Source organism: Hippocampus guttulatus, chromosome 5, assembly GCF_054856545.1.
Source record: "Hippocampus guttulatus isolate MCC_2025c chromosome 5, RoL_Hgut_1.0, whole genome shotgun sequence".
NCBI lineage: Eukaryota > Metazoa > Chordata > Actinopteri > Syngnathiformes > Syngnathidae > Hippocampus > Hippocampus guttulatus.
Window position 1 is genome coordinate 13,425,488 of NC_141265.1, and position 26,690 is coordinate 13,452,177.

The window sequence follows — 26,690 nt, forward strand, 5'->3', positions numbered from 1 at the left end:
TGGAATAGTGTGAGCACTTGCATCATGTTATTTTGTGGAATCACCCCTCACAATTGAAGGTGGAAAACGAAGAATGCGAGGAAGACCAGTTTTGACAGGGAATGACATCATTTTAGGGTTGCTCTGCCCAACCTGGCAACAGGGTGTGCAAATTACGGACCAATCAGAAAAATGTTCAGCTGTTTTTACTTCAGCACACAGGAGAATATGGCCCATAACGTGTACCGAGAATACTTCACTGTGCCCACTTGCTGATCCAAAGTAAAAACTGGTGGGTGCAGCGACAGCTAGTGTGTTTTCCACAGCCCACCTTTGCTCAGGCGTCAGTTACAGTACAATATGTTACTAGTTTTCCGTCCATTCGCTTTAATGTACAAACTTCTTCATGCTGGTAACACATTCATTGGACTCATGTTTGGTTCAAAAAGAGAGCCTTGGATCAAAGTTGGCAGAATTCACAAAATATCGAGGTCCAGTATTGATATAATAATGCAGTTGATAATGTCATCACTTGCCTGCCCAAACTCTCTCAGGCAATTAGTATCATCTGCGGAGAAAACAAAACAAACAACGAGCCATGAATGTTAGACAGCTGCAAAACATGTCTGGCTCATCATCAACCGTATTTTATTAACGACGACTGTCACTGTCCCATATGCCGAAGCATTTTCTTTTTAATACGCACATTACACATTTGGTTACATTTCCCACATTTCCAGAGACAGAAATCATCATTAAAAATGTGTGTCAGTGTCATTAATGTTTTTTTTCCGTAGAGCCACCATGTCGGAGAGAAGACGTCTCTACGCATGCATATATACAGTATATATATAAAATAATCCCGCAGCGTTTGACTGATGGCCATGGTTATGTTTCAGTTTATTATAAATTCATTCTGACATATTTTCGCAACAAGCCATTTACTCAAAACACATAACATACATGTTGTCTGAAAGGGAAAAAAATGCAGAACCACAAGATGGTTACAGAATTTGTTCAGAGATGGAACAAATATTCCCCCCCCGCCCCCAGAAGCCTGGCTTTCTTCTATGTGTAGTAATACATGTATAAGCATCGAGGAAAAAGTCAACCAAAGCAGGCACACATCACTTTTCAGTTCTTGTCTTTTTACACAATAACATTGACACTGTAATTGTTATTTTTAAATTACTATTATTATTTTAATGATTCGGTACAATTAAAATGTGTGGTCACTACAGTGCGAGCCTGCGTGATTCTTTCCCTGTATTAGGATGCCACCTACTGGATATCCCAAAATGACACGTTAAACAGAACTGTGAGGTCTGAGCCATGATCCTTCAAGTCGAACATTTGTTGTTGTTATCACAAGTATAAATCATTCGAGTAAGTGGAGGAATATATTTCATTATTACGGTTTTGAGATGAAAAAAGACTCACAGGCAGCACTAATTGTATCTTTTCTACCTCTGAAAATGGTGGACATCATATCAATATTTGAGCAAAGGAACGGAGCCAGATTTGGGTAAAAAGCACATTAAAGTGGACTCTAATGTGAGAAAAAGTAAATGGAGTTGAGGCAAACAAGTGCTTACGATAAATGCTCGAATTGTTTCAACATGTTTTGGCCTCTGTTCACAGAAACTTTTTTTTTCCTTTTTTTGAATTTAATAGGTGCAAAGGGCTGCGCACAATAAAACCAGATTAGGATTTCGCTGAAATATGCCTCTTTGATGTGCCAGTTCCCACACATACGTCTGAAATACCACAAAAACACTGCAATTAAAATATGCCATTAAGGCACAGGATCAGGGTTGTGAATGCTCAAGAAAACAAGTGTGAGTCATATGTATCTGCTCGGATACAGAGAAATAAAACAATATAACAGATGAATAAAGTTTGATTGATTGATATGAGATGATGGCTGCCAAGGCTTCCATGTTGTGTTGAATGTCGTGCTGACATCACTGGAAACAATTACGCAAGTCAAGCTTTTCTTTTCAGTTCACTTGCCTGGATTGAGACCAGATCAGTAACTATTTGGCTCCACCCGGAGGACACAAGAAGGAATTTCACACTTTACTCAAAAGTATTTGGAGAACATCCATCCATCCATTTTCTGATCCGCTTTATCCACACAAGGGTCACGGGGCGTGCTGGAGCCTATCCCAGCTGTCTTCAGGCAGTAGGCGGGGGACACCCTGAACCGGTTGCCAGCCAATCGCAGGGCACACAGAGACAAACAACCATCCGCGCTCACACTCACACCTAGGAACAAGTTAAAGTGTTCAATCAGCTTGCCATGCATATTTTTGGAATGTGGAAAGAACCCGGAATACCCAGAGAAAAGCCACGCAGGAAGGGGGAGAACATGCAAACTCCGGGGAGAACATGCAAACTCCACACAGGACGGCCGGAGCTGGATTGGAACCCAGTACCTCTACACTGTGAGGTCGACGCGCTAACCACTCGATCACTAGGCCGCTATTTGACCCATGAAGCTCTTTCAGATTGGTGTTGGTGAAAATCAGGCAGGTCAAGCTAAGAACAAACCAAGTTGCCCATCCTTTGTTGGCCTGTGCCTCTCAAGTGATGAAAATCAGGAAGTAACAAAGATGAGATGACCAACATGGATAGATAGAGAGATAGAGATAGAGAGAGATAGAGAGATAGAGAGATAGTCATCTGATAAACAATGACGAAAGCGTTTAATGTTCAGGACCAGTAGAGGACGCCATTGCTCTTTCTTCGATGGCGACCAAAGGGGCAGCATCACTCGTGGGAAAAAAAGAAGAGCTTCAGGAATAGTAATTGGAGCATGATTGCCAAGTTGGTAATTGTCCCGCTGGTAATAACCTGATGCGGCGGCAAAGCCAAGATATTATAACCAATGTGCAATGTTTGGAATCCCAGATTTTCTTTTGTCGACCACGAATAAACATTAATCCAATTACCAGCACCCCATATAGCACAAATGAAAACTAAATCTCTCTCTCTCTATCTGTGTACACACACACACACACACACACACACACACACACACACACACACACACACACACACACACACACACACACACAAAGCGACCTGGAAAGGATATATTTTGTTGTTTATGAAAGCCAAATTCCTTTTTCCCACCTCAAAGAAATGTGAATAATTGCTATTTTTGATTAAATGAATCCAATGATGTATGTCCACACAAAGGTCACGAGAATAGGCAATAACTGATAGCCAAAGACAGCAAAAACAAAAAGGTGTCCTAAAACTTGGATTACGATCGGGCTCTTGGACCTGCTTGCTTATCACAATAATCTCTGGTGAAGCATATGACAAGATGCTTCAGGCTCTGAGCGCTGTGTGAAAATGAATTTTTTTGACTAACAGAGAGAGACAAAAAAAAAAAAGCCTGCAAGGAGTAAGACATTGTTATTGCAAAACCTGTGCCAAACAAATCATGGCTCACTCAATGTGACCCACAAAGATCTCTGTAATGTAACCCAACAATAAGGGATATAATTGTAATTAGTCGAGTTCGTCACGTAGGTGGAAGTCACAAGTCTCAAGTCGTAAATTTCAAGTCTCAAGCAAGTCTCAAGTCACTGTTGAAAGAAGAAAATCAAGCAAGTCATTACTTGGTCCAAGCAAGTTGTAAGTCAAGTCAAAAGATCGTGCTCAGTAAAACATGTCGGAGGTAGTAGAATAAAATATTGTTTTCCACTGATCCTACTATAAAAGGTTGTCATTATCTCTCAAATTTAATGAACATTTCCATCTCTAAAAATGAAATGAAAACCAACCTATAAAATGAATGTCGACACTTAAATTATGTAGAAGAATGCTTGTTATTTTTTTCATACTAATGTTTATCCAAGTGGTACACTGTGGTGATAAATATTGAAATATGGTGATTGAGGGCATCGACAGGCACAATGATCAATGATCAGATTTTTAAAACTATATACACCGTTTCTGGTGCCAATGTGTTCCCCAAATCTAATTAGTGTGTGTAAATTGGTGAAAGAAAGGCATTAACTTTGCGCACTCTGTGGTTCGTCACTTTTTGAAATTGAGTGAAGTTGGCATGCATTCGGTTACAGGGAGTGCTGTCACATCAAATGTGGCGGACCCCGGGGGCTGGGTGATATATCTTTATCGTAGCGAGGGACAAACGCAGAATTACCTGTTGGAGAGATTTTGTTCATAATCCAAGGTTTTTCAACGGGCTTCTGTTAAGCGTGTTGTGTGTCAAACAAAAGGGATGAGGGTGTGTTGTGGTCCAATGTGGCACTTTGGATGATTGGCAATAGACATGGTTTAACCCCTGTTACTACGGCAGCAGTTACTACGGTGGACACCTTATCATGTGATCAAGTTACAAGTTGTCATTATTGGTATGCATTTGTTGTTCGACCAAATTACAAGGATACAGAGAATGTTAAAAGCATTGACTATTTGGACAATTTTTGCTCTGTTTGGTAATAACTCATACACAATGGGACATACTTTACTACGCCCCAGTTCCTGGTATACAAAATTCACAAAAGGCCAATGTGGTGTGTCCCCCACCCCCCCGGTTAGCCATCAAACAGGAAGTACTCCTTTGTCTCCCCCCCCCCCCCCCCGCCCCAAACAAGCAGACCAGAATTCCTTCCCAAAAATGACCTTCACACAACAACAAAAAACCAGTAAAGCTTGACATACGGGTTTGAGGAAACCAGTAAAAGATAGTGGGGGAGTGACCATTCAATCAACATCCCACCATGCACTTCCAAGTGTGGGACATTTACAGCCCGGGTTGGCCCAATGGCTGCTCCCATCCTGCTTTAGAAAAGGACGGAAGCAGGTTGGAAGTATAGGTTGGTCCCACGCTGTGAGAGCACGGCTCAGTTTAGACAGCAAAAAAAATAATAATTTGAAATTCCTATGACATAACAACCCTAACCTAAACAATACGTCTTCCACATGTACGACTCCCGCACAAGAGTATTCATCGCACACATTTGATCTATACAGTCCGTCCTTTTTACTTGTCATAGTTCAAAGTACGTGTTCTTGCACCATGAGATAAAATCTTGATAAAATGAGAGGATTCAACCAAATGCTTGAGGATAGCAAGACAAGGGAGCTAAAAATAGCCTTTCCTGAGTTGTCTGACTGCAAACACAAGGATGGTTGTTGTCAAGATTGCGTCTTAAAACGCGAGTAAGATGCAACAGACAAACAAGCGTTCCATCGAGACAAATTGCAAAGACTGGAGGCGACGCTTGTTTGGAATTGAAGCAGCAACGAGCTCTCATCCGGTGTCTGCTGCGCACACTATCCTCTTAGACGGCGATCCCGCAAAATGACTGCATCAAAGCCATAACTAAAGCGTTTATCCACATGCGCGACTTTTACGTCAGCAAAGCATGAAAATTTCAGAACTGATAAGAAAATCTGGTGCGAAGAGCGTATGAAGCCTATGACACTTGTTGTGTTTCAAGCAATTCTACCAGTCCACCAAGCGTTTTTATACGGCATATATCGAAGGGCAACCAACTACATTCCCAGAGTGGCCAACGAGTGTCCACCGGTTTGGCTGCTAATTCAAAACTGGAATCACCGGTGGGCTGTGAACATACCTTTTACCTGTTGTCAAAATGCACCAGGAGACTCAGTCAATAAGGCAATCGATCGACTCTCCCCTTTATTGACGAGACCTTCCTGTCTTTGTGACAATCTGTTTCTACCTTGACAATCGTGTCATGTTTTTGGGGTGCAGTGAAAGAATACAGCAGAGTTAGCGATGGGCGCCATATTGTTCACATATCGATATGAATATTCAACTTACCGTATTTTCACGACCATTCGACGCACCGTATGGTTGGGCGCAGTCTCATTAATGGGTGCTATTTCTGTATTTTACACATAGACAAAACGCACTGTATTATTGGGCGCAATTTTAAAGTGGTAAAACATACGCCAGCTTAAACATACGGCATGCATGCGCGCACGCTAAAAACACATTAGCTTGTAGCATACGGTAGCATGCCAAGACATACAGATACAAGCTAAAAACACGTTTTTAAAAAGGCAACGGAAGCAAAACTGAGTTCCGTTGTATTTTATTTAGCCATCGTACAATGTACTCACGTTTTTCGATCAATCATCACCCAGAAATCCATCAAAGTCCTCATCCTCTGTATCAGAATTGAACAATTGTGCAAGTACCGGTAATCCATCAAAAACGCCGTGTTCCCTCTCGTTGTCAGTCACTCTCATTGCCATGTGGCTCCACAGAAATGATGCCGGCTTTGCCAAAAACTCGAACAACAGTGCAAGCAGACACGTTCGTCCAAGCAGCCACAATCCATTCGCAAATTGTGGCGTAACTCGCCCGGCGCTGCCTCTCACTCTTTGTAAAGTTGTGTTTGCCATCGATCATTCATTGTTCCCATGCCGTTCGCAACTTTACTTTGAACGCCCGGTTGATGCCGATGTCCAGCGGTTGGAGTTCTTTAGTCAAGCCTCCGGGAATAACGGCAAGCTCAGAGTTCATTTGCTTGACTTGGTTTTTCACCGCTGCTGTGAGATGGGCACGCATGCCAAAATCATAACCGAAGGCTTGAAGTTTGAACTGAGCTTCGTAGGCGTGTCTCTTTGTAGAATTTATTTTCGGGGGTTCTTAGAAACCAAAACCGAAGTTGTTTTGCAACAATGCACATAGCCACACTCTATACAGGTGTAGGTACCTGCTTGGGGCGTACCTTTAGCGTCCACTTACACGCCCACCCTTCACTCATTGGCGGACTTCTTCCCCGCATGCCTGTCCACAGTCACTTAGGCCTTTTCTCTATATAAACAGCGTGTCGGCTGTCAGTCAGGTTTTGGAACTCAGCGCATAGACAAGACGCTCCGCATCATAAGGCGTCCTGTCCATTTTGGAGAAAATTTTAGACTTTTAATGGCGCCTTATAGTCGTGAAAATACGGTAATTAGAATGAAAATTAAAACTCTCAGTCAACTATGTGGACTTTTCGCAATTGCGCTGGTGTAGCTCAGGCCAACCAACCACGCACCTCCTTTCATGTTTGATACTGCTCGACAGCTAAAGCCAGCCGCACGCACACAAACGCTTCTGTTGTGGCATAAAATTGTTATCATTCACGCAGAGTTGCAGGACAATATTACTGACGTGTTTTGTTTGTTTGTTTGTTTGTTTTTATGAGCAAAGACTTAAGTACAGTATTGTGGCCCCTTAAAAATGATACAGGGTCGCCATTTTTCCATTGCAGCAAGCCAGTAGATGTATGGTGCTTAATCACTTGGTCTACAGCGAGTTGCCGGATGTATTTTGTTATGCAACTGTCCAGTTCAGTCGGACGCCCTGTTGTAGAAAATGGCTTAATCATCTTTTACAGCTCTGATATGGCAATTTTACGGGACCTCTGTGTAAAACAGGCTCCGTTTTTTTTTAAATGGTCAAAAACGGTTGTTGTTGTTGTTTTTACCAATTCATTCCAATATCGTGCAGAAGCAGTTCTACTTAGTTTGGTTAAGTTCTATTTATAGAAGTCATGTTAAAGTGCATAAATCAGTAACACTGCATGCAATATTTATGAGCTAAGTGCAAATTCTTCTTCAGCGGACTTACATGGCTTACTGATGTTGATGTCAATGGTCAAACAGAAGCAGGAATTACCGGTACCTTGTTCATTTTATTACAATTTCAGGAGTAAGATACATGCACAGAACAAAACTCTCTCTTTTAGCTTTGAGAAGCGGCAGCAGTTTATCTGCTGTAAGGTGCTGGGACGTGCAACTTCCAGGGTACTTTTTCGTTTTAATTGGGGCAGAACACTATGCACACTCCGCTGGGTTTGTTTTTCAGCGAAGCATGAACCGGCCTTGAGATTGTCGAGCCGAAGGATTCAAGAGGGGAGGGGGGAGAGGGGAGGTCATTTTCCAGACCATTAATGACTAAATGAAGTGACCACAATGTGCCTAATAGGCACCCATTAACCTCTAAAGAATTACATCAAATGTGAGTGCAGCCTGCATGTTGAACTTTTGAGTTCCAAATATAAAAAGTCACAAACGCAAACGCGCCTTATGTGCTCATCAATCGGATGTTGAACTAAGGACCATAAGTGAGTTGAGTATTTGGTTATATAGGTGCTCTCACGGCAACGGGGCCTCTACATATCATCACTGAAGCATAATCAGCAAATCGTTAGCCTAATAGCATAATAGCCATTGTCCTGTTTTGCCAAGTGTCGCAATATCCCGATTTTTATACAATTACTCGATTAATCGATGAGACGATCGGCAGAATATTCTGCTCTCAAAATTATCAATATCAGTAGCCCTAATTCAGTCCAACACGATCATCACAAAATCTAACAGGCAACCTGCGTTCAAATTGTGCACCCAATCAAAGCCACGGACAGCTGTCCGATAGAAGGAGGTCCCCTGTGACTAAGTGGCCTTCAAAGTCGTCAATTGTGTCAAGCGTATCTGCCCGCATGAAAAACAGAACAGAGAGGGCTCGACAAAACTGACTTTGAATAAACCCAACATTCATCTGTGGTGTTCCCACACACTGGATTCAAGTGCAACTGAAGGGATGAGTCATGTGTGAGACACAGTATTAATAGGTGCAATGAGTCTCACTCTTCGTGAGTTTATCGTATAATGAAATTGTTATTGGGAATAACAGGGAACAGCAGTGGCCAGGTGAGGGTTAAGAAAAAAAAGGACACCGTAGAAGACTTAAAATGGAAAATGTCTAAACTATTTCTTCCACACGGTGAAAACGGCACCAAAACAAGCCTACCTTAGAAATATCAGCTTATTGGAAACATTCACATACCCAGTATACTGTACTGACAGCCTCTGACTCCTCCTGCTAAGTGTTTCGCTGTGACCGGCCTACATGAATCACAGCAAACGCTCCATTCAGTGACCAGGTAACAGCCACAGCTGGTCAACGCCTGCTTCAAAACACGAGGAGAAAATCCACCATCCTGAAACTCACAACGCATATCCAAACATGCCCGATGCAAGAAAATCTCTCTTGAGCAACCACTGTAGCATTCTGGGGAATGTTTCTTACCCTGTAAAGCCCAATTCTGCACAAGGCAAGGGAGAGCTGCAGGTCCTCAGACATTGCGCTCGGCAACAGGCGTATCCCACGGCAACACACGGAAGCCAAGCCTCCCTGAGTGAGTAAATGGATGGAGGCGGCTCAGGAGTGGCTCAGCTAAACGGCATCGGGGAATCAACACGAGGGCCGCGTTTCGAGGCCTGGCGGTGGGTTTCTCAAATGAGGCTTTAACGAACGGGCGCAAGAGAAGCTTGCCATATGTTTACTCACTATGAAACAAAAAAAAGAAAAGTGTCACAAGAATCAGTGAGAAACACCGTGAGAGATCTTGCCGCAGAGATTAAGGGCGCAGTGACAACTCGAGATCCAGAATAAAACCGCAAATTGGATTAGTCACCATTACACGCCCACGCACTCCGTACTGTCCATACTTTACGTTGTCGTTAGAAAACCCTGCTTTTGTATGTTGGTACACTTGCAGTGGAGAAGAGTCAAGTGAGTCAACGCGGTGCTGATTCAGCTCCGATTGCCTCCCGAATGCACACTATGACCCCTGAGGAAAACACTTGGGAAACTGAAGAAAAACTGTTTCAATACGCCGTCAAGACATTGTGACCGAGACATCTTTCTGTATGGACCCAAACCTAATAAAAGATTAGTTTTACAACCGTGACTTGTTGGGATTTGTGGTTAGTCTTACGTGAACCTGTGCAGTGTCCCGGGAGCTTTTCTGGTCCTGGCCGTAGTAAATACTTTCGTGATGCAATGATCCAGATCAGGGCCGATACTAGTAATAAATATTGTTGGACTACTTTAGAATTGTGTCCTTTTTTAATAGTTGGGACTTGGAATGGGGTCAATAACCAAGTTTCAAGTGATACTATTGGATATCATTCATAAAATGAATGCACATTTAGTGAGTGTATTGAATGCATCGATAAACAATAAGATTTGTTTTCACAATGCAGTCGTTTTGATTTTGACTTTTGAGATCTGCAAAATAAATGACATTCCGGTCAAGCTCATTTTATTTTATTTTTAATCCATTTCTGTCAGAAACATTTTTACAATCTATTGAATATTTTGATTGATATCTACATTTGTGCAAAAATATGAAGACTGCTTTGCATAGTATACTTTTTTTTTATAGAGTAACTGAAAAAATATTGTGGTATATCGTTATCGTGGCCAATATCATGACAGAAGATTTATTTTCCATATCGCCCAGCACTATCTTATCACGAGCAGTTTTTAGTTTCTTTGGAGCCAAACTGAGACACAATAAAGAGCTTGAACTGGGAAGTCAAGAAATGTTGTTTTTTTTCCTCAAAAATGCAGCACTAGTAGTCCAAACACAGCATTGTGATGAATACTGCGTCTGTAGAATATGAATTAAGCAGCCATATCCACCCGTATTTTTTTCCCCCCATCTCAGGGGGCGGCCACTTTGCCACTTGCTGTCAACTGAAAATGACATCACAGTTGCTCAGGCAGCAACCAATCGCAGCTCACCTTAACAACCGTCACATGACCTAACTCAGAAAACAGATGTTGAACCGATGGTGTTCAAGCTTTGAGGTTATCCCTCATTTTGTTGAGGAACGCATTCCTGCAGGTTTTGTGTAGAGCATGGCATTTCCCTTTGAAATGAAAGACGCGGTCATGTGGCTCACATAAATAACCTCTGAAGAGCATTTAACTATCGTGTCATGTTTCCTTTGTCAATGTTCATAGTTAAACAGAGTCGTTATCCATTTACTGCGGTGTGCCTAGAATGCAGGACGGATGGATTACTGAATGGCTTTTTTGGTTTAACCATCCTTGGACAAGTGGACCAAATATGGAATTCACAAGACGAAAGACAAGTCAAAGGAAATCAAGTATTCATCATAATTGTTTTTTTGCCACTGTAAGCTTAATTCTACTCATCCCAATCACAAACTGTGAAGCACTCTGTAGCTTTGACATTTTGCACTTCCAAAAACACTTTTGTAGCTCCTGTACACCACAGAAAATGGTGGTTGATTATTTTTTTAAAGAAATACAGGAGCATGTGGAGCAGATATAGAATGTGCCACCATCTCTTTTTAAAGTCACAGCCTCAGGGCTGTGAATTGTCCTCCAACCAGAAGTGAGCACAAAAAATTGAAATGAAACGGCTGTGGTGTGAGTCAATCATGCACACATTCCAGACAGTCAAACTTCACCCTGTCAAAGGCTGTCTCCCTCTCACACTAGACAAGCGTCCAGTGCACTGCCAGGTCGTGTCCGGCCACTTGGTGGACTTGAAATTTAGCAAGGCTGTATCATAGCAACAGCTAGCAGCAAATTCCTCTCTGAGCACTGCCGCGTTGTGTGGTCCCCTTTTAACACTTTGCCCACCGTGCACTATCATTAATCTCCATGTAACTATTTGGGATCTTTGAACCATGGCAGAAAAAAAAAATACAAACAATACAAAAAAAAAAAAAAAGAGTGTTAAGTAACATAAAAAGGTGTTAATTGCTTTGTCGTCCTTGTAGTTATTTCCGGTGTGTTAAAGAATATACAGTGTATAGAGAGAAAGTGAAGCCAGCAGGTTCTCAAGCTCTCTCGACTCATCCTACCTACTTCTGTGTGAGTTAAAACAACACTCCGGCCCACCTCCTGGTTGTATCTGTGAATGGCTGAATGTATAAGATAAGATAAGAAAACCTATATTAGTCTCGCAGTGGAGAAATTCCCAATTCACAGCAGCAAAGTTATGAAAGGAAGAAGTAGAACAACAAAATATATGAGCTGCTGGAAAGGCAGCCACTCTCGCGGCGCCATTTTGAAGTCAAAATAACAAAAATAACACAACACAACACATAGGACACAGACAGTCGTGCAATCTTCACCACTTTTCTGCAAAAGCTTTTCACTCAAATGACACAGGACAAGGTGATATCTTTACTTTGAGTTTGATCATGTGACGTTCACATGCTGACCCGTGATTGGTCGTCATCTGGTTGGTTGTTCTTCTATTTGTTGTGCGAGTGACTGGCGAGGATGTACCCCACCCCTCGCCCAAAGTCACCTGTACTAGGCTCCAGCTCACCCGCAACCAAAATGAGGACAAGCGCAATAGAAAATGGATGGATTGACATCACAATCCATTTACTTCAATATCGGTTGGGTGTACATCTTGTTATCAGCCATCTGACAACACTGAGGGGCCAACTTCCTCTGCATTTGCACTCCCTGAAGGATGACAACAACAGTGTCTGTGTTATTATTTTCCCCTGCTTCCTGTCTATTGTTGCACTGTTTCAACTCAGCAGCACTCTTCCCATCACAGGCACAAGGCTCATGCCCCACCACTCCCAACCCCACATTCAAACCACAGCTACTTCGGCACTTAACAAAAAAAAAAACAAAAAAACAATTGGTTTTGGTCACTGGCATTCATATCAAACAACCATGCGATTGATATGCTCTAATTGGAGTTAAAGCAGTCTAAGTAGCCTTTCTATTTTGTGACTTTCATTCAATTTTGTTTGTGTTTGTACATTTGTGTGATTTATTTTTTCTTATTTTCTCAAACATGTATTTATAACAGTTGTTATAATATTGTATACATGTTCGAAATTTAAAAGAAACGCTTAATCGATGATCAAAGTAATTACCTATTACTCCCCTAATTGATGGGTTGTCGATTAATTGTTGCACCACAGGCATGTTATTTATCCTCAGTGAAAAACAGCCGATTGAACCGCTTGTGATTCTATTCTTCGCTTGGGTTTGCATGACTGAATTATTACTGCCCCCGGTGGCCAAAGCAGGCAGGTCAGAAGGCCAGCACGAATTACTGTAAATCATGATAAACAAACCGTTTCATTCTTTGTATGCTCTTTAATGCAATTGACCAAATCATTTATTTAACTGTAAAATTTAAAATAAGAACGTTTTTTTTTCAGAGACAATTAACACACTAAATTATAAGTCTTTGCTTTTTGAAAAGTACAAGACTACAGGGTGCTATTTTCCTTGATTAAAAAACATTTTCTTTTACGTTGGGGAGGTTGGAACGTATTATTGACATTTCCCAAACATTTCTGCTAGAGGTGTGAGTTACTGGCGTCACGGAACGAATCAAGCACGTATCTCAAGGCACAGCTGTAACTTGAACACAGAGTACGGAACGAATCAAGCGCGTATCTCAAGGCAGAGCTGCAACTTGAACAGAGTACAGCTGTTGGTTCAAGAGTTCGGTGGAGAATGTAAACCTAAAAATTCCTCTAAAAACATACTTCAGTGAATATACTGTACCTGGGAACACATTTACACGACGCGGAACAAGATTGTCTGGATCAGTAAACTCATTAGCATCAGGATCCCCCCCCCCCCCCCGTAATTCCAGCATACCTGGGCGACCCATTGTTACGAACAACAGCGACGTCAAAAGGCGTCATTACACTGGAAGGCAGAGAAGCAGCAACGCCACTCCATTTCGGCATATTTACTCACCAAATAATCCATGTGCAACCACTGTGGAGTTCCAGCAACACGAGCAGACTTTGACGAAAATGTCCAAAATGATAGAAGAGGAGCGTCCTGGCAACACGTCGCTTTGTATTCCCCGCCTTCCGTCAAGCCACAGCGGTGTGTGAAAAGAGCCTTCAGTGGGCTAGCACTCGCGGCTTTTCTTCTTCACCGTCCCCGCCGCCTGCTGAAAGCACACCGAAACGAGGCAGCGACGTCCCGGGTCGACGCGAGCGAGGGGAAGCTGGTCGGTTCGAGGGCGTTTTCCTGCCTGGATCGCACACTCGGGCTCGCGGTTATTTTGTCACACACACTCAAAAGCAAGCACAACAGCCGGGCTGTTGCTTTGGTTGCTTGCTTGGTTGGCTGGCTCGTTTAGTTGAGGAAACCGACGAAGCCTCCGTGGTGACGTCACGCAGGACGGCGTATGAGCGTAGCGTGCTCACGTGACCAAACACATGGCGACTGTGTTGATTCGGAAAAGAAATGTGCATTGGATAATCATCATAATTAATTCATTCATGACTTTATTTACTCACAGCCCTTTCTCGATCATATTTAATTTAGAAATTTAATGATGTATTGTATATAAATCGACTAATAATACAAATATGAAGACTAAACGTATTGTGGAATATAACTATTCTTAATAATAATAAAAATAAAAATATATTTAAATACTCAAGGTCAGCAGAGCTGAACAACTACAATACAAACACAATAAAGAACTGAAGCACATCAAGGTATCTGATCTGCTGTGAACTTTGAGGGAATACATTACGCAAGCACATACAAGAAGGAAGAAGACACCGAAAATACTTTGAGAGATAGTGCAAAGTCCATGTTTGGCTCTTTGTTAATATGTATGCCCAGAAAAAAAATTAACCCGCAAATGCTGAGCATGTACAATGTTAATAATTTGTTCAAGCATAGTAGCATCAGAGAGAAATATTTACTTACTTTCATACCTTATGTGTCTGCTGGACAAAAAGACCCCTCAAGAGTGAAATTAGCTTGAAAAAAGGAGCACAAAACAGCGAATGGGAATAAACACAGAAATTACACGAGGCTTTCATTATATAATCAGTTAAAAAAATAAAAAGAGAAAAAAATAATTGTACTTGTGTGATGCAAGCTCTATTACTGAATACAGTACTTCCTTTCCCCTTGAGGAAAAAATCTTGGTCAATATTTTATGTGCGGAAGGATGAGGGCAATATCCATGAATAACTCATGGAGCAAGTGAATAGGGTGTCCTCAGTCCACTTCTTTCTGGTGTGAATGACAAGGAATTTACTTGACTTTACTGCTAAATAAAACACGGAAATACGTCACCCCAAGAAAAGTATAATAATGTTCACCAAAAAAAAGTGAACATTTTATTTTTAAAATCTACACGTCAGTACATATGCAACAGATTGTCTGGTCTCCTGCTGTTTATTGAGTTTTCCACTCATCTTTCTAGTGAAAAGTATATTCACCTTTATTGTGTAATTGGGCAATTATGTTACAAATTTTAAATAATAGGGTTTAATAAAATATATTTTGAGGCATGTAACTAAAACAAGAAGCAAAAAAAGCTACACTGGCTAACATAGTGTATTTAATAAATACATTATAGTATCTGGTAGTAAGTAGTAAGTATTCATAAAATGTGGTAGTAACCAGCATTAGTAAGCATTAACAGTACAGTAGAGACATACTATTAAGAACATGTACTTTTGTATCTATATGGAACTTGCTTTACAAGAATATAAACAGTATGCAGTAGTAGTAAACAATACAAAGTCGTACTATTAGTATTGCCAGTAAGTACCGTAGTATTAGCAGTCCTGTGTTTTATCCATCATCGTTTCACTACAAATCGCAAAATTACAGAAAACCACAAGATGGCAGTGTCTATCTAAGCTAAAACATACTTGAGCCCTTCCTTGCAACGTCTTTGTGAAAGGGCTTATTAATATTTCATACGTTCTCAACATAATTGATGTACTCTACTATTGAGCGGGAAAAAAAATTCTTGTGCTCTGAGTCTTGCATATGGTCACAAAACCAAACTTCAGCTGAATTCTAAGAACATTACAATACCTGAACTGCCCAGGCATTCAAAGTATCTATTAGCCCGCTCTAAAGGATTTCACCTGTCTTTGCTCAAAGGATATTTGAAGGGTTTTTTAAAATTAATTTTTTTAATCACTTTCTCACAGCCAGTAGCTTTCAAACAGGGTAAGGGTTATCAGGAGCTTTCAAAAACCAGCAAAAAGTAACTAATCCTGGATGGCGAAGCCTTGCAAGAATCCTCCTGATCGGTTGTGTAATTCATGTGGAAAATATACATTGCCTTAACAAAGACGTAAAATAACATTGAGAGTAAAACAACTGTTGTTGCGTAAACATAATTGATGACTTGATGTACTCTTCTTTTGAGTTAAAAAAAACTAATCTTGTAAAGATAATTGATGACTTGATGTACTCCTTTTGAGTTAAAAAAAAACTAATCTTGTGGTCCTGCATCTTTCACATGGCGTGTGTGTAAACTACATGTGCACACGCGCGCACACGCACAGAAACATTTGTTTTAAAGAGTTCCCAAAATTCATCATGAAGCATATTGGCGAGTGGGGGGTTGATTGTCTGTATATGTGTTTGGGAGGGCGTGAGGGGGGGGGGGGGGGGTGGCAATTTACAGCTCCGCCTTTGATAAACCAGTGATGTCTGCGGATGTGTGTGCGTTGGAGGGGTGGGAGAGGAAATCACAGCTCCGCCTTCGATTAGCCAGCCTGGCCGACTTGCTGTTGCTGAGCAGCACCAGGCAGCAGGCAGCGTCCGAAGAGGACCGAAGGCGTTCCGGAGGTGAGGAGCAGCTTTCCCGCGGGAGACAAAAACGTCCATTTTATGGTATTTGGGGTTAAAAGGGGTACATGCCGTTTCAAGAAGCGTACTGCTTTGTACATACTTAGTGGCGGGCTGAGAGGGGGAGCTAACTGGGACTGTCCGCCGCGCTGCTCTCTAACCGCCCCCCCCACCCCACGGCTCCGGCCAGCCGCTCGGAACTTAGCCCACCGCCCCCTTTTGCTCGTGGCTCCGCTTCATTCCAAGCATGGCGGCGCTCCTCCGTGCCAGGGCCATTTATGACTTTAACTCGGAGAATCCCGGTGAGGTGTCGGTGCGCGAGAACGAGATAGTAAGTTTGTACAGCGAGCAGGACATCGAGGGCTGGCTGGAAGGTACGAATAGTAAAGGCGAGAGGGGGCTCTTCCCCGCGTCCTACGTGGAGATCCTGCGGGGGGACAACAACAACACGCTCGGGGATGCGCAATCCGAGTCCCGATACGCCAACGTGCCATCCGCGTCGGGAGTGGATAATGCCTTCCCGCCCCCTGCGCAGCAACCGATCGACCAGCAGCCCAGCCAGGGCAGCGACGATGACTGGGATGACGACTGGGATGACACCTCCACCGTAGCGGAGGAGCCGGGCACTACGGGAAACCGTTACCGGGACTTTGATGGTAATGGGGCTTCCACCTACAGGGTCTCCACATGCTCCACGGCGAGAGGACAGCACCCCAAAAGCTCAGCGACAGTCAGCCGGAACCTAAACCGTTTTTCCACTTTCGTCAAGTCCGGAGGTGAAGCCTTCGTGCTGGGTGAGGCGGCGGGTTTCGTGAAAGACGGGGATAAGATCTGCGTGGTGATGGGCCAGCACGGTCCCGAGTGGCAGGAGAACCCGTACCCGTTCACCTGCACCATCGACGACCCCACCAAGCAGACCAAGTTCAAAGGGATGAAGAGCTACATGTCGTACAAGCTGACCCCAACGCACACCCAGGAGCAGGTGAACAGGCGCTACAAGCACTTCGACTGGCTGTATGCTCGCCTGGTGGAAAAGTTCCCTGTCATCTCGGTGCCTCACATCCCAGAGAAGCAGGCCACGGGGCGCTTCGAGGAGGACTTCATCTCCAAGAGGAGGAAAGGCCTCATCTGGTGGATGAATCACATGACCAGCCACCCGGTGCTGGCGCGCTGCGACGTGTTCCAGCACTTCCTCACCTGCAGCACGGACGAGAAGGCCTGGAAGATGGGCAAGAGGAAGGCAGAGAAGGACGAGATGGTGGGCGCCAACTTCTTCCTCACCATCAGCACGCCGGCAGCGCCGCTCGACTTCCAGGAGGTGGAAAGCAAGATTGACGGCTTCAAGGCTTTCACCAAGAGACTGGACGACAGCGCCCTACAACTGAACGCCACCGCCGGCGAATTTGCGCGCAAGCAGATGAGCGGCTTCCGGAAGGAGTACCACAAGATGGGCGTGTCCTTCAAGGTCCTCAGCCAGGCTTTTGAGATGGACCAGCAGGTCTACTCGGCCGGACTCAACCAGGCCATCTCCTTCACGGGTGACGCCTTTGAATCCATCGGAGATTACTTTGCAGAGCAGCCCAACAAGGATCTGGACCCTATCATGGACCTGTTGGCTCTTTATCAGGGACACCTAGCCAACTACCCGGACATCATCCATGTCCAGAAAGGTAACACGCTTTACAATTACAAACCAAAACCAATCCATCAAGTGGAGGCGGTAAGGCTGGGCAATTATGGATATTAGCATTTTGCTCCTCATTAAAACACATTGAATAGCAAAACTGAGAATACTTAGGCCACACCAGCTAGCTAACAACAAGCTTCGGCAGGCTATCTTGTATGATTCTCACCAAGGGATTATCAGGAAAGATAGCAAAGCCATGCTGATTGCGTCGCTAACATAAGAGTGGGACGTAACCATGTTATACCGGAATTAAATGCTCGGTTGTTCAAGTACACTTTTCACAAAAGTCTGGCTGGAACCGCGTTAAAGCGGAGAACATCCAACTTTGAACTGCAAAATAGCTGGTAAATTCATAAGTGCCAGGATTCTGGAGAGGAAAATCAAGACTATCTGACCGCGAGTAACGTTATATTGTCTGTTTACATGTTTTGCTGAACTCTTTGTATTTAAACTGTTGCTTGAAGGGTTATTAGCACTGCAACACGGTTGCTATTTAGCGTGACCATTAAGCAAAAGGGTAAGCTTTCAAAGACACAAGGTGTAATTGTCTTTGATGTTGAGTTTGACAGTTAACTTCAGATGAGAATGGCATTGAACATCTTGAAGACTCTTTTTTCAGAATTGTTCCCTATTTGCCAACGTTTTTATTAAGTTCCGTCATTTGTATGTCAAGGCACCACTGCAGTGGTACTTTGAGGTTGTTTCCCAGTGACATACGTTAATGTAAACCTAATGCGTTCCAATCATTGTATAGAAAGTCGGTCGAGGTCAACATCCCACAAGAAGCGAAACCCCCGATAGTTCTCACTATGTGGTCGTGTCCTGAGAGGCAACATTGTTCGGCAATGACACACAATTGATGCATTTGTCGAGGAGGATGTACACTATGCGGCACTCGTTGCAATAAAGCCACAATTACGACCTTCCGAGACTACTTACCCAGGGTTGGTGCTGGGTCATGAAATCTTTTAGCCAATGTGGCCCAACAGTGTAAAAATCTTGTCGCCACATTCGGGTATAATCGGCCCCGACATCGCATGTTTAAGTTTTGCCACGATTTTTCTCCGTGCATACATTATAGCCCAAGTAACACAAAAACACATAACACTTTAGGGAAGATGTATTTTTTCGGGTTGTGGGAATAGCTTCATAGCTAATTGAGCATTGTAGTGGTAGAAATGGGCCAAGTTATGATCAAAAAGGCTAACTCGCTAATGCCCGGTAGCATGTCACGGGCAGATGCAACTCATACGTTATCGGCTTGCATTGAGGTTGTGATCAGACCGTAACCACTCATGCACGTCGCGAGCCGCATGGGGGTTGTAGGATTACTGTATGCAATTTGTGGACAATCTTGTTTGATAGCCAGGTGCTCCCAGGGCACTTCTGCCAAATGGGGAGGGAAATAATTACCTCGCCACTCCCCATTTCACCTTACCCATTTACGCCTTGCAGCCATCACTGAGCACCGTGGAGTAAGCATCGTGTTGACCACGGGCCCAAGAAGATATAAGAGGATAAGTGAATTAATCCTTGTGATGTCATGTTCCATCCATCCCTGACTAAACATAAATACCACGACTGGATGCGACATTAATAATTCATCCCCGAAGGTCTCGTGGTGTTCACGCCAATTACGGCGTGGAGGTTTTCAGCTGTCTGTTGTTGTTGTTTTTTTTTCGCAATATGTAACTGGATTTTCGGAAGAACGGAGGCAGACTCATTGTGGAGTGATCACATGAAAGTGTACTGGAACTCTTAACTCATTCAATTCAAAATGAGCTATTCCATCAATTCGTGGCATAGCTATAATAATATGATGTGGGAAATAAAAATGTCAATGGTTTCACAGTCATAGCGTCCCTCTGGGGGGAAAGCATAACTACTGTGTGGCCTGCGACAAAAAATGAGTTTGACACCCCTGCTAACGGTTGCTCTTCATCAAGTACATTTTTGACCCGTTAGGTGTGGAAGAGGGCTCGGCCAGTTTTCCGGTGAAATTCATGTTTGCAAACCACTAGAACGACTAAAAGATCCCCGAAGAAGGCAGCGTTGCATCACCTTGGATTTGAGAGCAGCACAGCTTTTGCGTAGAAGATAAAGATGAGACTGTTGATCTGTCTGCTTGTCACATACACTATGAGGGAGAGAAATGCCAACCGGCTGAAAGTCGGAAGTACTTTATCCAGACAGGGCGAGGTAGCTTTGAATGTTTTTTTTTTTCTAAAACTGCATTTATATCTTTACTTGGATGATCTTTTGTCTCATATTTACATTTATTTGATTTCATCTTAAACGTCTAAGTGGGGAAACTATTCAAAAATAAGAATTTGAAATCAAAATTTGAGAAGAGGGGAAAATACTTGTTCAAGGCACTGTATCTTAAGTTCAAATCTTTTGTCGAATCAGACCGCTAATTGGTTATGGCCTGACTTAAACAAAAATGGTCATGCATTGCACGAACCGCCTACATTCCAAAGTAAGTTCGTTGACTCTCCGATTTGACACTGAGCCCATTGACTCCATCATAACGAGCTCTGTGTGTCAACATTCAGTCGTCAGCTGACCTGACGCAGGTGACTCAGTTTTCCATGTTGAACGCTGCGACAACATGACTAATATCCCCAGGACCATCATGATGACATCTACCTCACAGCAGGAATTAAAAGTGACAGCCAGAGGGCTTTAAAAAACAGCCAAAAGGATGTTTGCTGATCTTGGTCATAAGCTGATGTGTTTCCACTCCGGCATGTTTATTCATTTTAAGTGCTATTTATTCTCTAACCGCATTGGCTTCTTGTTGCGTCCGATTTGTACCATGCCAAATCACCCCATCGCCCAACCCCCCAAAAAATAATCTGAAACTTTTAACCAAGCAGATTTTGATTTCAATGAAACTTGGTGCATTTGTTGATCGTGATGGAACAAGACAAAATTTCAAATTTTAGGTCAGTCTGAGCAGGGGCTTGGATGCGACGGCCTGATGAATTTTGACATTTTCAACAAAAAAGGCGCGTGGCCACCTTTGTTTGAACCCTGATCTCAGGAAGTACTGGCTCAGTCTTAACAAAACTACTATTGTTGGGAAGTGACTTCAACAAGGATTCCAAATCTGCAATAAGATCGGTGCATATTTTAGTAACTTGACTTTTTGGCCTACAATATGACCTTGTGGATCGCATGACCTTAGCAAAAAATTTTCATGAAATGTCAACCCTCACATCTTCTCTAAAACCCATAAAAGTGTCAGTGATGTTTTTTTTTTTAAGTTTAGCACCAATAAGGTTTAAAGGAAGGCGTTCACGCCCCTCTTTGCCAAAAATGGCTAAATTTGGCAGGCCGTCACTGCCAAACCCCTGCTCCGGTTCACCTAAAATTTGACATTTAGTCTGGAACTGCTCGTTGTGGAAAGTCCCAATATATTGTGGAAATCTATAGTTTAGAGCAATGTTTTTTCTTTTTTTTTTTTTTTAATAGGAAATTTACTTCCTGTAATGCCTTGATGATTGTTGATTCAATTTATAGGCCCTGAATTGAAAATGGACACTTGGACGTGCAGTCTACAAAGTAAATCCAGTTCACGTTTGAATCCCGCAAACTGCTATGCATCTCCTTCAAAGGATTCAAAATCCATTCAAGTCCTTTTTTTGTTCTTCTCGTTCCAAATCTGCCTGCAGTGCTTTTACAAGTACAAACCGTTGACTTTGGTGCCGCTCTTATTAGCTGTTAAGCTAAAAATAATCACGCTTTGACCACTTGTAAACTTTTAAAGTGATAAGAAACTGCGGCTCGGGATTACAGCGGGCCGCCAGCTAAAACAACACTGAAATGGGGTCACTTGGAATGTCCTCCCGTTACATTTCATGATTTAACTGCCGAGCGAAATCACACAAGGCCCAGTTTCTGTCACCAGAAAAGTGAGAAACACTCGAGTCGACAGCCGTCAAATGCGCCACGGTGCCCTAATGGACGAGCGTGGTGATGAGATAGGGATTGTCCCTCAGGTCGCATGCTCGACCAGTTGAGTATTATGTAAGCGGGGATTACATAAACTCGGCCCAGCAGGGCTCAGTGCCACCTGCGCCCCTCCCCTCATGGGAGGCATCTCCACTGAGGCATTTGGTGGGCCATACAGTCAAACATCTGCCAGTGGAAAACTATCCGTGGCCAAGGAGCTCCGAAACGATATCTTAGGAGCAGTTGTGGACAGATGATGTTCAAATTTTTAGCCTTATGGAAGTATGTTGCATAGTTAGCATGTTGCATACATGCAATGTCCAAACTGTCGCAGCTACATCAATGAACTTTTGTAATGAAATGAGTGACATCAGTAAGCCGTTTTTTTACTGTCTAAAATGTTTGGAGTGAATGAAAAAACTTGAATGTCCACAATCTATGACCACAGCAGGACTTTGTTGTCTTGGTTTTCCCTGGACTCACCTCTCAAATAGATCCCGCAAAATCCGTGAGAGCAATTTTCACCCAACTTGGTGGAGGAGTATAGCTCAAGCCAGGGTGCAGAGCTGTTGAAAATAATGGGAAAACGACAATATTAAAAAACACAAAACAATTGAATCCCACTGAATTGATTCATTCCACTTAGAAATTAACCACCCTTGAATTATATCGCAGCCACGTATTGAGATGCGTATCGAATCGTCGGTTTTTCCCGTCTAGAGCAGGGGTCCCCAACCGCCGGGCCGTGGACCGCTATTGGTCATTTGGTGCCGGGCCGCACGGAAAGAATAAATAACTTACATTCCTTCCGTTTTATCCATTTTGGAATCTGAAAGATGTTTTATTTTGAAAAATTAACGGATCGTCTGTTATATCAGTCCATAGTATGTCACTCTTGACGCAGGTAAATGTGCGCTTCTCGCTCACGTGATCAGAAATGAAACCCAGGAGCTAGCAAAATGAATTAAAAAAAAAAAAAAACGTCTTTGAAATTTGTTTTCGGGAAGGGGAATATACCCAGCCAGGAGACAGAAGAGGAGCCTCTGACTTTCAAGAAAGAGAAGGCTACATTTAATAGACAGTATCAGGAGTCCTATTTCAAATACGTCTTTATCTCAACAGGAAATCCACACCTACCAAGCCTACTCTGTAAAATAAGCGGCGAAGGTGAGTCATATTTTTCATGCGGCGTATCGAGAATGTTGCGGCCAGATAGGACGTCCCTCGTGTCATGATTCGTGTTTATTATTATGTTTCGAAAATACCAAACTTTTCATGCAGGTCATATCATATTATATTGTTGTATCAATCCGGTCCCTGAAAATATTGTCTGACATGAAACCGGTCCGTGGGGCAAAAAAGGTTGGGGACCTCTGGTTTAGAGGGTTTGGAGTAGTTTGCGTTTTGGATCGCTGTGTTTACTCTCTTATTGTTGCCTTCGGACTTCAGTTCACTTCAATCGGCTGTGTTCAACCAAGCGGGGAGAAGTGAATCAATAGCACTTTTTGTCCTGTTACTCGGTCCGGTGTGAAAACACCGGACATTGGCATGATGGGCTTAGTAAATTAGTAATGTTTCGTTTAAGTGCATGGCTGGAGCTGAGAGCGCACGTAAAATGCTTTGAAGGTTATCGAACAGGCCATCACAGGAGGTTGGTGTCGTGTGACTTTTAGCCCACCACAGACCGCCACCCTGAGCCAACAATGACAAGAGCTGCACTGTCTTGCTTTTTTTTCACTTTAGCCATGCTCAGAAATACCGTCCAATTCGGGCGCGCTTTCTCATGCTATTCGGTCACAATGTTTCAACAGTGAACAGTCCAGGTGTAATAGTTTTGTTTTTGTTTTTTTTTACTCCTACAGCGGACAGCTTACCATTTTATCAGGCTACAGGGTGCATGAAAGGGTTAACATAATTCTTAGCTTGGACTGTGTGTACTTTTCGGAAGCGACTGTGCCTCACAGGCATAGATCTTGAAAGAAATGCGACTTTTAGTTCAAACCGAACATTTTTGTTGTTGTTGTTGACCGCTTGGTTTGGCCAACAGGACGACTTACACACAGCCATGTGTGTGAATTGTGTTTGAAAAGGAAATGGCTCCACTTTGGTTTCAGTATGAACATACGAGGTTGCGACGCCTCATGTCTCAATCTGCCTGCGCCGCAAGAACTCACGCGCAAATCTTCCCACTCGTGCGGAACAAGATTTCGATGCTTTTCAACTTTGTAACGATTCGGCGTATGGATTGGAATGGTCTTGTAGGATGACATCATTATTCAAATTGAAGCGGTGCTGATGTTTTGTCCTTGAAATAGCAGCCACTGACCTTGGTAGGCGCAGAACATCTCCTTAAATGGAGCTTTCACAATTCTCCCTCGTATGTGTGCGTGAGCGAAGTTAGATATTACATTTGAGACTGTGGCAGCAAGGTCAAGAATGTGCATGCAAGTTTTTTGTTTTTTTTTTGTGTGTGGGCTGTTTTCCCCTCATGACTTTATCTCAGACCGCAACTATAAATACCACTTTTCGCCATCCTTTTATGAGAAGCCAAGCATCAATTATTCTTCCATTTAAGACAAATAAACCCCTCTACCAAATATAAGCCAGGTACCGCATTAAAGAAAAAACTGCTCATCCCATTTAAAGCCTGTTGCTCACCAAAACAGCAGCAACCACCAAAGCGGCTAAACGGTCTTTGAAATAAATTGATCACATACGTCCATTCATTTTCTATAGCGCCCACAACCTCAAGCTGCAATTGACAAAAAAAAAAAAAAAAAAAACTTTTTTTTTTACACACACAAACACACTAATAAAGACCACCCATCTCAATGTGCAGTATATAAATGTCGTTTTCGGACAAATCTCCCAGTGGATGCCTTCCCATCTGATCTGTCGTTCAGAAAAAAAAAGTGATTTGATCAAAGTAAAGACCTCCCTAATTTTGCAAGTGATTCTCCTTCTCCTTCTCCCATTTGCAGTTAAGTACATGCTATTTTGGGAAAAATAAAGACCTCCTTCACATGTAATAGAATAAATAAATGCAGTTTTCTACAAATAAATACTTCCCCCTCCAAAGGATGCCTTCCCCGTCTGCAATTAAGAAAATAAGGTTTAGGTTTGTATAGATATATAGATAGTAGGGGATGCACGTGTACCGATACTCGGATTACGGTATGCAGATTTGTCTTGATAGCCACCTTTCTCCATGTGATATTTTGTGTCGAGCAGGCGCCCTGACCAAAGTGAAGGAGAGCCAACGTCACGTGGAGGAGGGCAAGATGGAGGCGGCGCAGGCGGAGGGCATCACGGAGCGCTGCAACATCATCTCATGCGCCACGCTGGCCGAGATCCAGCACTTCCACCAGATCCGCGTGCGGGACTTCCGGGCGCAGATGCAGCACTTCCTGACACAGCAGATGACCTTCTTCCACAAGATCACCGCCACGTTGGAGGAAGCCCTACGCAAGTACGACGCCGCGTAGCCCCATGCGTGTCCCTACGCCTGTTTTTTGACTGAAAAGGCCCGACAGAGGCGCTACGGCTCGGAGGAACTTTCAAGGAGGGCAAGTGCAACCGAGGCTTGGAAGACCAATATGTTTGGTCAATACAGGGGTGTCCAAACTATGACCGTGGGACATTCAAAGCCTGTCGTCCATTTTTTTTTAGAACATAACACACACCCACGGGCATATATTCTTTATCATCTCCGAAAAACTATCAGTCTTTCGTTTGTACCTGGTGACTGTATTGTATTTCAGTAATCATATTACACAAACGGTTTAGTGATTTACATTTTGTTTTTGTTTTTATAAATTACAATACCATAGAGTGCTATTTTCCTTATTAAAAAGCACATTATGAAAAGTTGTTGTTTTTTTTTGTGGGGATGTTGGAAACGGATAAAATATTTTCACACGTTTCAAAGACGAATGATGATTTGAGATACAAATGTTTTGGGCACCGAGTGTGGTCACGAAACAAATTAAAAACCGTATTGTATACAAATCAACCTATGGTTGCTTGACGTAATGTTTTCAGCGTGTTTCATTCATCTAAAGTCGCTCAACGCCAAAGTGGGCCTTACATCCTGGAGTTTTCCTTTCGTGGCCTAAGAGGAAAAAGTTTGGACACCCCTGTATTTAACGCAACTTTTAGGCCTTCTGTTTAATGTAAACGGCATCAGGTTGGTGCACAGGAAGTGATCAGGATTCAAATTTATTCCCCCCCCCCCCCGCCTTATTTTATTAACAGACTACTGCAGCTAACCCAGACAAAAATGTTTACACGTCCTCTCGCTGTGCCTTCTCCTTTTGTCACTCAAGCTTTATATACTGTACATGTCAAAACGAACTTGTTGTATTTGTTTTTACTAAAGTATTTCGCTGAAAACACCACCGCCTTGTTTGATTGGATATCGAGATTTTTTATTTGCAGGTGCCTCTCGGTGAATTAGAATATCGTGGAATTTTTGAAAAATTTAATTTCAGCAGGGCTCTTCATCTGATCTACTCACATTTGTTGTGCTGTTCCAACACACACAATATCGGTCGCATCGTAATTGAGGTTGTGAAATAAATCCCTCCTGAACAACAACAACAAATACACTTTTTTTTTGTATTAATG

General features: G+C 42.9%; 2 protein-coding genes across 4 annotated transcripts in view; one reads left to right on the forward strand and one right to left on the reverse strand.

The window, feature by feature from the left end:
- The window catches only part of LOC147205135 (ADP-ribosylation factor-like protein 15), an 83,728-nt gene extending 69,757 nt beyond the window's left edge, over positions 1-13,971 (reverse strand). The window contains exon 1 of one of the 3 annotated variants that reach the window (XR_015100901.1): positions 13,553-13,971. Coding sequence is in view for 1 of the 3 variants with exons in the window: in XM_086110979.1 (XP_085967105.1) it covers positions 9,074-9,127 (54 nt within the window). In the remaining 2 variants the exon portion in view is untranslated. Of the gene's footprint in view, positions 1-9,073; positions 10,145-13,552 lie in introns of those variants that run through there. The other 2 variants (XR_015100900.1, XM_086110979.1) reach the window with 2 other exon arrangements.
- A 2,338-nt stretch (positions 13,972-16,309) lies between these two features.
- On the forward strand, positions 16,310-26,667 carry snx18a (sorting nexin 18a). Its single transcript, XM_086110978.1, has 2 exons — positions 16,310-18,090; positions 25,296-26,667. The coding sequence occupies exons 1-2, from the start codon at positions 16,668-16,670 to the stop codon at positions 25,547-25,549; spliced, it is 1,677 nt and encodes a 558-aa protein (XP_085967104.1). The 5' UTR covers positions 16,310-16,667; the 3' UTR covers positions 25,550-26,667.
- The last annotated feature ends 23 nt before the right edge of the window (positions 26,668-26,690 follow it).